General features: G+C 47.6%; 1 protein-coding gene across 5 annotated transcripts in view; it reads right to left on the bottom strand.

The window, feature by feature from the left end:
• Nucleotides 1-12152, bottom strand: part of celf2 (cugbp, Elav-like family member 2) — a 131744-nt gene that overhangs the window by 102804 nt on the left and 16788 nt on the right. For 3 of the 5 annotated variants that reach the window (XM_077544223.1, XM_077544224.1, XM_077544236.1), the window contains exon 1: nucleotides 1585-1843. The exons of 1 other annotated variant lie outside the window; for it this stretch is intronic. In XM_077544223.1, the coding sequence (XP_077400349.1) occupies nucleotides 1585-1637 (53 nt within the window). In that variant the 5' untranslated portion in view covers nucleotides 1638-1843. Of the gene's footprint in view, nucleotides 1-1584; nucleotides 1844-10460; nucleotides 10506-12152 lie in introns of those variants that run through there. One more of the 5 variants, XM_077544230.1, reaches the window with a different exon arrangement.

Here is a 12152-nt window from a genome sequence, read left to right as displayed (position 1 = left end):
CGTCCTCCAGGTGCTGCATTATTGAACACATTTGTCACTCGTGCTCTACTGTATGCGTGCGTGCGCGCGCGCGCGCGCGAGCGTGTGAGCGTAAACGAATTAAAGGCCGCGCAAAGGAGCACAAAACAAAAGTGAAGGGAAAGAAGACGGAGGAAAGGAACGCTTTGGGCTGGTTTGATTGACAAGGCTGACGTCATGCATTCCTGGCCCGATTACACGGTGACAGCGCTCGCGCACACGCGCGCGCGCGCACACGTGGGACGCATATGCATTCAAATCCTTCCTGTTTCTCTTTGGGACCTCGCTGAGGACATCATCATCATCAAATTAAAAAAAAAAAAAAAGAGGCCGTGTGTCCAGTGAAGGTCCGAAAGTGTGGAGCCAACGTCAACACACACGTCTGCTGGACACGCGCACACACAAACAGCCTCACGCAAAAACAATCCATGCAAATGAGCCTTGAAAGCACATAAAGGCAAAATCAATGTGCGGACGTGTTACGTTGGTGTGTGGGCGTTGTTGCATGTCGGTGTGCACGTGTTACATGTCAGAGTGTGTGTTACGCTTGAAAAGTTGAAGTTTGATTTGATGTGCGTGTGCTGGGCTGCCTTTTATTAGCACGCTCGTACATGGAGACGAGCGTCAACAACAAAGCTTACGTTAAAGCGGGGGTCTTCTGTGCACGTTTGTACACACAACTACACAAATCGCACAACCAGCCCCCCCACACCCCCCACGTCACCTCTGTCTCTTGCTGTAAATGTGCGCTCGCTCGCACTAATAACAAACGCGAGACAAATTCAGTGCAAAGGATAAAGTAGGAGCGCAGCACAGTACATATGTTACATTACTGTGTGTCTGTGTTGATGTTACAGTTACACAAATGTGTGTATACATTCCAGTGTGTGTGTGGCAGAGTAACATCACAGTGTGTGTGCGTTTTAGAACGCGACTGTTACTTTACAGTATGAAATTCCAGCGTGTTACAGTTTGTTACATTCTAGTGTGTGTGTGTGTTGTTACAGTTTGTGTTACACAAGCGTGCATAATGGTATGTGTCTGCTTTGCGTTACAGTGTGTGTGTGTTACATTCACGTGTGCAAGTCTTGTTTGTGTTACTTTCCAGTGTGTAAGTGTGTTACGCCAGTGTGGGATCGTTACAGCGGATACACACACACACACAAACACACACATGCAGCCTCGTGCCACGTTTGTCTCTCGCTAGAAATGACAATGAGACAAGCGGCCGTCGCGAGAAACATTTCCGTGGAAAAGGGTAGTAAGTAGGAGCGCAGCACTGTGGAAAAATGCTGACTTGGGAGAAAAGCCCTTTTGTGCCCAAATCAGACAAGATGCTAAGCCGCCCGCCGCTGTCAGCCGTGTGGGAATATCTCCAGAGAAAATTCCTGAAGGGGAGTCATGATGGGAAGGGGGGGGGGGGGTCGGTTGTCGGGGGGAGGAGGGGGAGTTATGTTCTCACACTCAACTTTGAGGCGGGTTCACGAGGACACGCGGTGGTCCGGGTTCCGGCGTCTGCTCAGTTTGCACCCTCCCCGAAGCGTCCCCCGGAGGAGCGAGGCTTACCTTAAGACGTTCCAGCTCTTGAGGGGGTCCAGGTCGGAAATTATAGAAACCATGATGACAGGCAGGAAGGGCAAAAAAAAAAAAAAAAAAAAAAGAGGGCGGCGCGGCGGGGGGGGCGCAGCGCTGGGGAAAAAAAAAGAGCTGGAAGCAAAAGGCCGACGACGACAAAAAAAGCAAAAGGCGTGACGGGAGAAGACGTTTTCAAGCGGGTCGGCCGCGAGATGCGAGGCGAGGCGAGCCGTCCTGCTGCTGCTGCTGCCTGATGAGAAGTGGTGCGGCGCATTCTCGCACGCCCGCCTCCTCTCTCTCTCTCGCTCTCTCTCGCTCTCTCTCTCTCTCGCTCTCTCTCTCTCTCTCTCTCTCTCCCCCAACACTCCCCCACCATCGCTGCCCGCGAGCTTCCGCTGCTGCCATCCCGACATCACAACACAATTGAAGGCACACCAAAAAAAAAAAAAAGCTTTGGAAAAGGTTGACAGCACGGTGGCGTGTGGTTAGCACAGGTGCCTTGCAGTTCCGAGGTTCGGGTTTGAATCTCTAGCTTGAAAGGTGCTGCTTCTGGACTTCTTTTTTTTTTTTTCTGACTGTTTTAGACAAATTCTTGACCTGGTTCTCAACTTGATTCTGGACTGCTTTAGACCAAACCTTGACTTTATTTTTGACAACTTCTAAACTTCTTCTGCTTCTCGGTTATTTGTTGTTGCTTTTTACTGATTTTGAATTGTTTTTAGAAGCTTCTTGACCATTTGAGACCGATTCTCATCTTATGATATCTCACCCCCCCCCCCCCCCACACACACACACTTTTTTTTTACTGCTGGACTGGTCTTAGTCATCGCTGGTTTTGACCTTTCTTTTTTTTCTTGACTAGTTGTACGCTAATTGTCCAAAAAACATGGACAAGCTGTCTTTTATTTCCAACATTTTGTGCATTGAAAGCAAGCAAAAGCAGGCAATAAAATGGGACCACTTCATTAATTACAACAACTACATTTTGTGTAATTAGGAGTTGTATTGTTGTTGTTTGCCAAACTATTGCTTAAAAACAAAGTGCCAAAGTGGAACTAGCGTGCGTAAACCGAGAAAAACGTTGAGAGTGAGAAGTGCACCCCGAAAAGCAGAAGAGCGCCCACTTCCTGTTACACGCCACCACATCCTGTTGACGTTCTTCTCTCCTCTCCTTATCGGGTAAGAGGTTACAACGCTCCGAGTCAACTTTTGGTGTCGAAACGAGGCGAGGAGCAACGCTCGGGGACGCTCGACGGCGAGCTAGCGCGTAGCACGTAGCACGTAGCATCCGATGCACCAGCCGCCGCCATCTTGCCGGCTTTAAATAGTCGCCATTGGACATCTGCTGGGCTGAGGAGGAAGAGGAGGAGGAGGAGGAAGAGGATGGAGAGACTTGACAGCCTCTTGCTCTTCTTCCTCCCTCGCTATTTTGGTCTCTCGCCTTCGCGCACACACCACACGGATCACGGAGGCTGACAATGTTAATTTGTGCGTAATATTCACAACGGTGTGGGTGTTGCTGGCCGCACGTGTTTGCACCATGACATTGTGTGTGTGTGTGTGTGTATATATATATATATATATTTATTACGTGGACATGCCCGGAAGCGACGTACATAACCCGGAAGTAGTTTATTTTGTGTGTGTGTGTGTGTGTGTGTGTGCTCTTGTCACATGGTGGGGCCAATATTTTGGGATTTCTCAGACTTGTGGGGCCACAAGATTAAACCTCTTTTTGAGGGTCCAGACTTGGCTTTAGAGTTTAGGTTTGAATTGGGTTTTGGTTGAGGTGAGGGTACGAAATATGGCTAGGCAATCATTTTTGATGGTTGAGGTTGGAGAACGGGTTCGGGAAAGGCGTTACGTCAATGAGATGGCCCCACAAAGACAGCAACCAAAAGCATGAGTGATGCGATGGCAATGTGTGAAAAAGTGGTACCGCTCGCACATTCCGGTCCAACAAAAACAAGAGGCCGTCATTGTGCGTCTGTGACAAAAGTGGCGGCGTTCTTCATAGCGGCGGCAAGAAATCGGGTCATCGACTGCGCAGCGTACGCGAGTGTGATTACAGTGGCAGCCATCAGCTCATCGATTAGCTCGCTTGCACGCACGCGCGCGCGCACGCACACACACACGTACTGATTTGTTGCCAGCGTGCCTGCGCTCACATTAATTGCGGCGTCGACGTGTCAGGAATGATACGGCGTGGGACTCTTTTACACAAACATCCGATTTGAATGGATTCTGTTTGCATCTTGGCTTATACCAACAGCAAATGAAAATTAAAATCAACTCGTGCTGGGGTGTGTGTGTGGGGGAGGGGGGGGGATCAAAACTGAAACGTTCAAATGCAAAAGTTCAAAGTTTTGCCTTAGTATGTTTTTTTTTTTTTTTTTTTAACTGTTTAAAGTGATTCTTACATTTATTTCTGCAATCAAACCTTTGGATACGTTTTCATGGGAGTTGTTTAGTTTTGCAGTGTCAGGAAACGCACCACGGAAGAACGTTAGCAGGCTGAACGGCACTTGTCGGCTTTTGAACCCTTCAAGTGATGGCGAACCCGACCTTAGTCCAAATTAAGGAAGCCAACCAAGCACTTCCTGTCTGCCTGAAGCCGTCATCCAGATTTCCACGCTTTGGACGAACGCACGCACACACACACACACGCGCGCACGCACGCACGCACGCACGCACGCACCCTGGCGGCGCTCATGCGTGCACCGAGCGTGTGAATGAAATACGCGCGGCAGGATTATTTCATAAACGACATTTGATCCCGTCAAACACACCCGAAGCCAAATGCCCACGCGTTCCATGAGCCCCCCCCCGCCCCCCCCAACGGCATTCAAGTATACAATTGGATGCTTTTACATCTGCACATTTATTACAGTCATTATGATAAGTGTAAACAGCACACCGTGTTTAAAACATCCACGCACAACACACAAAATGGCCACCTTTTATATATGGATTTTGGACATTTATAAGCATCAAGATGAATTAAAGCGGGGGGGGGGGGGGGGGGGGGCGTTTCTCATAAAGGTGCACAGCTGCCTTATGGCAGCTATCTTTGATATGCATGATGCTACACGTCATTTCGTAGATTTTGACAATCATTTTTATCAATAGAATAGACAAGAAGACACTGTGTATAGATGATGTCATCATTTGGGAAAGGCGGACATTTTGTGTGTTGTGCATGTAAAACTCAGGGCGGTAAAATGGCACTTGAGTAAAACATCAACGGAGTTGAAATGCACGCACGGTAAGCAGTCACCTGCAGAAGGCGACCTCATTTGCGGGCAACATCGCCAAGCGGGGAAAAAAAAGCAGGACGGGGAAGTGAAAGTGGCGCTCGGTCGAGAGAAAGTGTGGAAAAAAAGAGGCGGCTCGAACGGACCGGAGCGGCGTGGGCGGGCGTGTGGGCGACTTAGCGAAGGGAAGAGGAAGAGGTGGAGGATAAATTTAGAGCGGCTCCTAATCAACTTCTTCTCCCGTCAGCGTGTGTGTGCGTGAAAGGCTTGGAAATCGATGCACGCGGCCCACTCGCTCGCCGAGAGAGGAAGAGGAAGGCGGCGTGAGGGCGCCCGAGCGAAGCCGTGGGCGTTCGCCGTCATCATGGCCAACTTCCCTTCCAATCAACATGCGTTTATTTATGCCCGCCGTTCAAAAAATGCGTCAATACGACGTTGGCTCGAACGATGGCGGCGATGGCGATCACAGCCTTAATGCAGCCCCCACCTTGCTGCCCCCCCCCCGTCCCGCCCCCCCCAACACCCACGTCCGACTACCAACAGGCAGGCACCCCAACATCTCTCATTAGCTGCCAATCGATCGGCGAAGCGGGTCGGCGGCACGGCGAGAAAACGCAATTAGAGCATCGTGCAAACGATTGCGCCAACCGATGATCGATAGCTAATCATCACCTCGGGGAGGGGGCGGGGTTAAAGGGCGCGTCCGCAGAAACAATGAATTTAATGACAGCTACACTTTAGCTGGGAGCTCCTCGTGAAACCATTCGTGAGCATTCCCGAGACCTCGCTCGAAACCACACCATCCCCGACCAAGATTCACCCGAGACCAGAACTCATCGAGACCAAGACTTGACCAAGACTTTTGGGAGTCCAGACCGAAACAAGCCTTAGACTACTTTTCAAAACCAGGACAAGGTTGAACATAATAAAAAAAAAAAGAGCATTCACTCTGAAACAAGGTCGGTACGCTATTGCTGTGCTGCTTCACTGCTACAATATTCCTCGGAAATCACAATGCACCACCGCCGGTTTTAAAACGGGCTCATTATCAGGCGACTTATGTGGACCCACGCAGGTGCCGTGCTGGTGAAAGCTAATGCAACATGAAGGTGGATTTCTGTTAGCGCATCGATGGCCTTTATGTTAGCGTTAAGGTGGATTTTGCTAAACAAAATACAGTTTATTGTTATCTTTTGTTTGATTTGTCGGTTTTATTGTAAACCTCAACGAAGAGCGACAAAGAGCTCGAAGCAAGCTCGCGTTGCCTGCTATTTGGAGTTTCCTCTTCGGTTCTGTAAATTGATGCTGATGATGATCGTCTCTCAATTTCAGACGATTTCAGTGAGAACGAGTGCAAAGGAATACGTCAAAGTGTCTTTTGAAGTGTGTTTAAAACGTGTGAAAGAGTAAAAATGACTTTTTTTATTTTTATTTTTATTTTTATGTCTCGCTGTGTGACTGGAAGGAAGCTAACGTCGATACAAGCAACGTACGCTTCCCCAAATAATGTCGGGGAATTGTTTCTATTTCCAAGCAACCCCCGTTCTTCTGTCTCAGGTGCGGCTCAGAGGTCAAAGGTCCTATTGAGCGGCACCCAATTATAACCCTGCACAGTCGATGCGAGGATGACCGCCCCCCCCTGCCCCCCCCCCCCACTCTGTAATAACGCTTCTTTCACAACCTGAATGTGTGTACTTTTCAATAGTTGACATTTTCGGCCATGCGACACACACACACATGCACACACACAACAAAACTGTTTATGTATGTGTGTTAGTGTGTTATTACTTTCACTCTATCACACACACACACACACACACACACACACACACACTTAGATGTTGTCAGCTGGCCACGGGTGCAAAGGTTAGCGCGGGCTCGCGTACTTCCATTTGTGAAGGTGCCGCAGGGCCGGACGATGGCTTGATGAAACATGTCGACCTCGCTCTGCGTGTGCGTGCGTTTGGGTCGGTTCGGAGGGTCGCGGAGATGGAGGTGAACGCGTGCGTGTGCGTGCGTGTGCGTGTTTTGGCCCTCATAGTTGGCGGCGGTCAAAATGTGGTTTGGCGGGGTGACATTTGTGTGCCGTGAAAGGGGACGACGATCCAAAACAACAACAACAACTCGTGTCCTTGGATTAAGGAAACAAAGATTTGCGTGCCACGACTGCCATTCAAGTAAGCAGTCGTCATTTTTTTCCCCGTTGGTGTTGTGAGACAAAATCGGAATGCGCTCCGATTCCTTTGTTGAAACGATCCCGGCTACGTATTGGCTGCGGATCGACTGCGGACCAGCTGCGTCGAGACCTATTTTCCAATTTTCCCGATCCGTCGACATCCGTCAAATGGCAAACTAGCACAGAACGCGAATCGAGCGGGACAGGAAGACGGACGCAGTTTTCAAAATAAAAAATTGTGGTTACTTTTCAGAATAAATTCTCAGTTTTTGGTGTAAATCTTTGGTGACTTTTTCCATCCATGTCTACAGTCTGCGGTCCGTGTCTTGTGTCTCCGGTGCATGTATTTGTGTGTGTCTCGTTTTTGTGTCTCCTTAGCTCATTGTCTTTAGTCTGTATCTTTTGACGTGCATTTTGTTCAGTATCTTTGGTGTGTTTCTTTGGTCCATGTCTTGGATCCAGGTACGGTTTTTTTTGTCTTGGGTATGGACCAAATACACATAAATAGACACAGACACTATGTTTTGTCTGTATCTTTGGTCCATGTCTTTGTCAGGACAAAGTCAAAGTCAAAGTGCGACATCGCCCCGCAACAACTTTCCCTGGTCCAGTGCAGGGAAAACTCCAATTCGTGGGGGGAAAAAAAAAGACGAAGAAACCTCGAGAAGGGATTACAGAAGACGGGATCCCACTTCCAGACTGGCCCGGCTGCTATGGATGCCTTTGTACATTCTAGGCCTGTCTTGAGTCCGTGTCAACGGTCTTGGACCCTGCAGACCATCCAGTGGGCGCGTTCCGTCATGTAACACAAACGGACAATAAACACACACTTCACTCACTAAAAGAAGACGAACACAATCATCTGTTTCTCATCCTCTTGGAATCTCTTGGAAGCCGCCCTCCAACCAAGCCCCCCCCCCCCCTTCCACGCCCCCCAGCCCATCTCCTTTCGGCTCCTTCTCTCCAGGCCATACTCAAACGTAAACACGCGCAGCCGCCGAGCAAAGTTGACGTCATCCATCTTCCCTCTATTATCCAAATGTTTACGAGCAAACGCCTCCCTCGTTCCATCGCCCCCTCCCTCGCTCGCCCCCCCCCCCCCCCCCGCCCTCCCCCTCGTCCCTCACTCACCCCGAAGGGACCAGATGTGCTTCAAGAACAGCCTAGAGGTGTTTATGCTAACTTCCTTAGCATGGAGTGTTGTCATGGGAAAGAAGAGAAGGAAGATTGGGAGGGACGGGTGGGGAGTGTGTGGGGGGGGGGTTCGAAGGGTCTGGCTGACAGAACCCTCGGAGCTGCGATCCAAAGGGCTGAGTCAGCGCTGGCTTGGCATGACTGCATCTCTGAGCCATCAATAAGGACACATTTCATGACTCAGCAGTTTTTTTCCCCCCCCACTCAAATCATCACATGTGTGAAGTTGTGTCATGTTTTTCTCTCTTTTTTTTTTTTTTTTTTTAAGCCGCTAGAAGGCGTGTCAAAAGTGTTCCGATTGGCGGTCCAAATCCTGATGGGAGTGGGCTGACGTGCTGCGGTCGGAATGCTGAGATGTTTTTCTTGGCCGCTTCGATCAAATCATGACGACGAATGCTTAGAACGGATGTCGGGATTTTTATTGGCAAATATTTGGCACTTGGCGCCGCAAACGTCCTTTTGACAGCAGCCCGTGTCTTTCTGTCCGTAGCGCGTGTCCCTCGCCGAGATCTAAGTTTTGAGTCTTGGGTTTTTGTTTTAGTCCCAGTCCCAGTCTCTGTCTTTGTCCCCATCTAGGTTTTTGGTCCTTGGTTTCTGGTGGACTTCCTGTGTCCTTGGTCTTTGGCTCATGTCTATTTGGTTTGCGTGCTCGGCTCTTGGTTCCCTGAGTCGGATTGTTTTGGGTCTCTGTCTTGAGTCTGTGTCTTCGGCTCGTGTTTTAGGTCCACGTCCCGAGTCTGCCGTTTGTCTGCGCCTGCGGTCTGTCTCGAATGTGTCCTTGCTGTGTTTCTTGTGTCCCCCGTCTTTAGTCTGTTATGAAGGGTCACATGATCAAAACCCTTCCAGAAGTTCGTTTTTTTTTTTTAAGTCCCCCAAAGCCACCGCAGTGATCGCGTTTCTGTTCCTGCATCGTATTAGCTAGGGAAAATACATTTTTAAATAAAATGTGCGAGTGTGGGGGGGTGAAAAGAATATTGCCGGGGAACAAAAGCGTGGCCCGATAAGCGGAGTGGCTTCATCAAATATGGATGGCGCACGCGGCGTTCCAGCGAGCGCAGCCCGACCCCAAAACAATTACAAGCAATAAAGCCGCGCTCCACTTTAATCACCGGAGCAACGTTTACATGAGTAATGCAATAAAGTGCACGCTCATATCGGCGTTATGAGCTCACGCCGACCTCGTCGTTATGCACATGATTATGTTTATGTCCCGTATTAGAGCTTTTCATTTGCCCGCTTTGTGGACGGCGCTCGGCGGAGGCGGCCGAGACGCTCACAAACAAGTGTCTAGACGGTGATTTATTGCTTTCAACCGCGTACATTTTTTTTTTTTTTGGGGGGGGTTTCGCACCTTGAGCGTCATGTCATCGGAATACGTGTCGAAGAGGAAACAGGAAGCGATGCTGCGATCAGGTTGATGTAAACGTGTTCCTAACTTTGTGGTTTTTTCACATAAAAAAAAAGCCACTAAATTTGGCTGTGATGGTTTGGCAACGCTTACGAGTCACTTTGACCTCGGCAATTCTTTACAACATCTGACGTGAAATTTCAGTGTATGATAGACGAAAACAAACATCTTTTTTTTTCCTTTTTTTATTTTTATTTTTTATTTATTTTTATTTTTTTTCTCAGAGCTCAGTATTGTTCATTCGATTTGACATCATCATTGCTCTCCTTTTTTTTTAAAAACAAACAAACAAATAAATTAAAAAAATTTAATAAATTTTTATATATATATATATATATATATATATATATATATATATATATATATACATACATCCTTTTTTTTTATAGATCTTTTTTTTTGCATTTTTATTTTTTTTTTGTATGTGCATGCGTGCGTGCGTGCATTCATCAGTTCTTCTTTGACAGTCACACGCATTTTCCAAACACTCCGTACTTTGACTTTGACCCGAGTCTTTTTTTTCGACAGAAGAAGCTGTACTTCGACTTTAGTGTCAAGCACAGAGTGTAAGTACTTCTTCCATCTCAACATTTGCGATTGAGTCTCATTTAGGCTCGCTTGTCGTGATCACGCAATCATTCAAAAACCTGTTTGTAAAAGTCAAGTATTTTTTCCCGATAGATTTTATTTATTATTTTTTTCTGGGGAGCTCAGTATTGTTCATTCGGTAATTTTACCATCATTGCTCTCCTTTATTTTTTTAATTGTATTTTTTGTATGTGGGTGAGTATGTGTATGTGCGTGCGTGCGAGTGTGTGTGTATTCATTAGCTCACCTAAATCGAACACTTCCAGCCAGAGTCGTGAGGCCATCAGGAGACCTGAGGAAGGACCAAAGAAAAGAAAGGAAAGTGAAATCCAGCACCCACCAGGCCACCAAGCAGAGTCCTTCACCAACCCCAGAGACATCTAAATTTTTTTCCCGATAGATGTTTGCATGAACATTTCCGAGCTACAACGCTGATTTTTTTTGGGGGGGGGGTGGGGGGGGGGGTCTTCAGGTGAGCGTCCAGTACAGTGCGGTCCGTTTGAGAGGCTACAAAAAAAAGAGCTCTTTCAGAGAAGCTGTTGCATGCTGGGAAACGCTGACATTTTGCTGGCTGGCAAGAAGAGAGACATCTGCCGAATGATCCTTTCCGGAAAGCCGTCAAATGTAAATCAAGACGCTGTGCCAGGCGTGAGGGTTGGGGTGGGGGGGGTCAGAGTGGGGTGGCGGGGGTGTCTGACGGAAGGCTGATTAGGACACCGGCGCCGCTGATTAGGCGGGATCGGGAAGCCGAGAGCGAAATCAGCGTGATTGCAGGTGGCGGCGGGAAAAGGTGCGAAGGCTACTTGACTGGTGGTGACAGACACCATGAACGCCAACGCTAATACGGGGACCACCGAGTTTAAGACCCTTTTAGCCAAGGGTTCAAAAAACGAACGGCAATTAACCCTTGTTAAGGCCTCGGTACACCGACCCGACATCGGAAGTCGGAAAGTTCCCGGGCGTCGGTATCGGCCGTCTGATGAATGTAATAAAATGGCCGTCGGAATTTCGCAGCCGCCGGGGGGGGGGGCGTCTTGGGGGTGTTTTCGGTGGATTCAACATGTTGAGTCGGCGCCAGGCCATCGTGACATTCGATCACTCTGATTGGCTGTTAGCTCGCAAATCAGCGCATGAGACAAGAACAGGATATACAAAGGCAGGATTTACTTTTGAAAAAGATTTTGTATTTGAAAAGTCCCAGTCTAAACAGAGTAAAATGTTCGGAAAAAAATAAATAAATCAAAATAAATAAATAAATAAATAAAATTAAAAATTCTGTTTAGACTGGAACCAAATATAGTCTTTTTTTTTTGGTGTAAAATCGACTTTACTAATTTACTGTGAATTTGTCGGAGTAAGAGGTCGTAATCTCATGGAAATAAAAATAGGATTTTTCCAAGATACACATGTAGCATCCATCCATCATCATGATATCAAATTTAACAAGGGAAGCTAGTCATATTTCAACTAATTAATTTCAAAAGATATTTACTCTAAGTAGTGGTAGACATTTTATTCTGGAAAGGAAGTTTTTTTTTTCTAAATGAACAAACCAAAAAAAAGCCAGACTTTCATAAACAATAAGGCAATTTATGAGTAGAGTTTGAGGATTAGTGGCCGGCAGGAAGTCTGAAGAAAGTCAAAAAAAAAAAAAAAAGTGGTGGAAGCAGGAAAAGGTGCAATCAGGACTGAAATTAAGAAGAAGAAATGAAGTTTCCGGAAGTGAGCGGAATTTATCATGGGCAGTTTCTGGCTGCACTTGAGCAGCTTTCATCTGGCAAAAAAAAAAAAGAAAAAAGAAAAAAAAGCGGTCTTGCTCCATCTTAACTGCCAGAGTGACTTTGAAGCCGCGCCACCGACGCCGCATGCATATTCAGTCGTCTTCAACGAATTCCAGATCGGTGCCTGCCTCCGTCCTGCTAGCCGGCCAGCTAGCGCT

This window comes from Vanacampus margaritifer, chromosome 15, assembly GCF_051991255.1.
Source record: "Vanacampus margaritifer isolate UIUO_Vmar chromosome 15, RoL_Vmar_1.0, whole genome shotgun sequence".
NCBI classification, from domain to species: Eukaryota; Metazoa; Chordata; class Actinopteri; order Syngnathiformes; family Syngnathidae; genus Vanacampus; species Vanacampus margaritifer.
The sequence above is the reverse complement of the archived record's forward strand: the minus strand, read 5'-3'. Positions and strand labels throughout refer to the sequence as shown.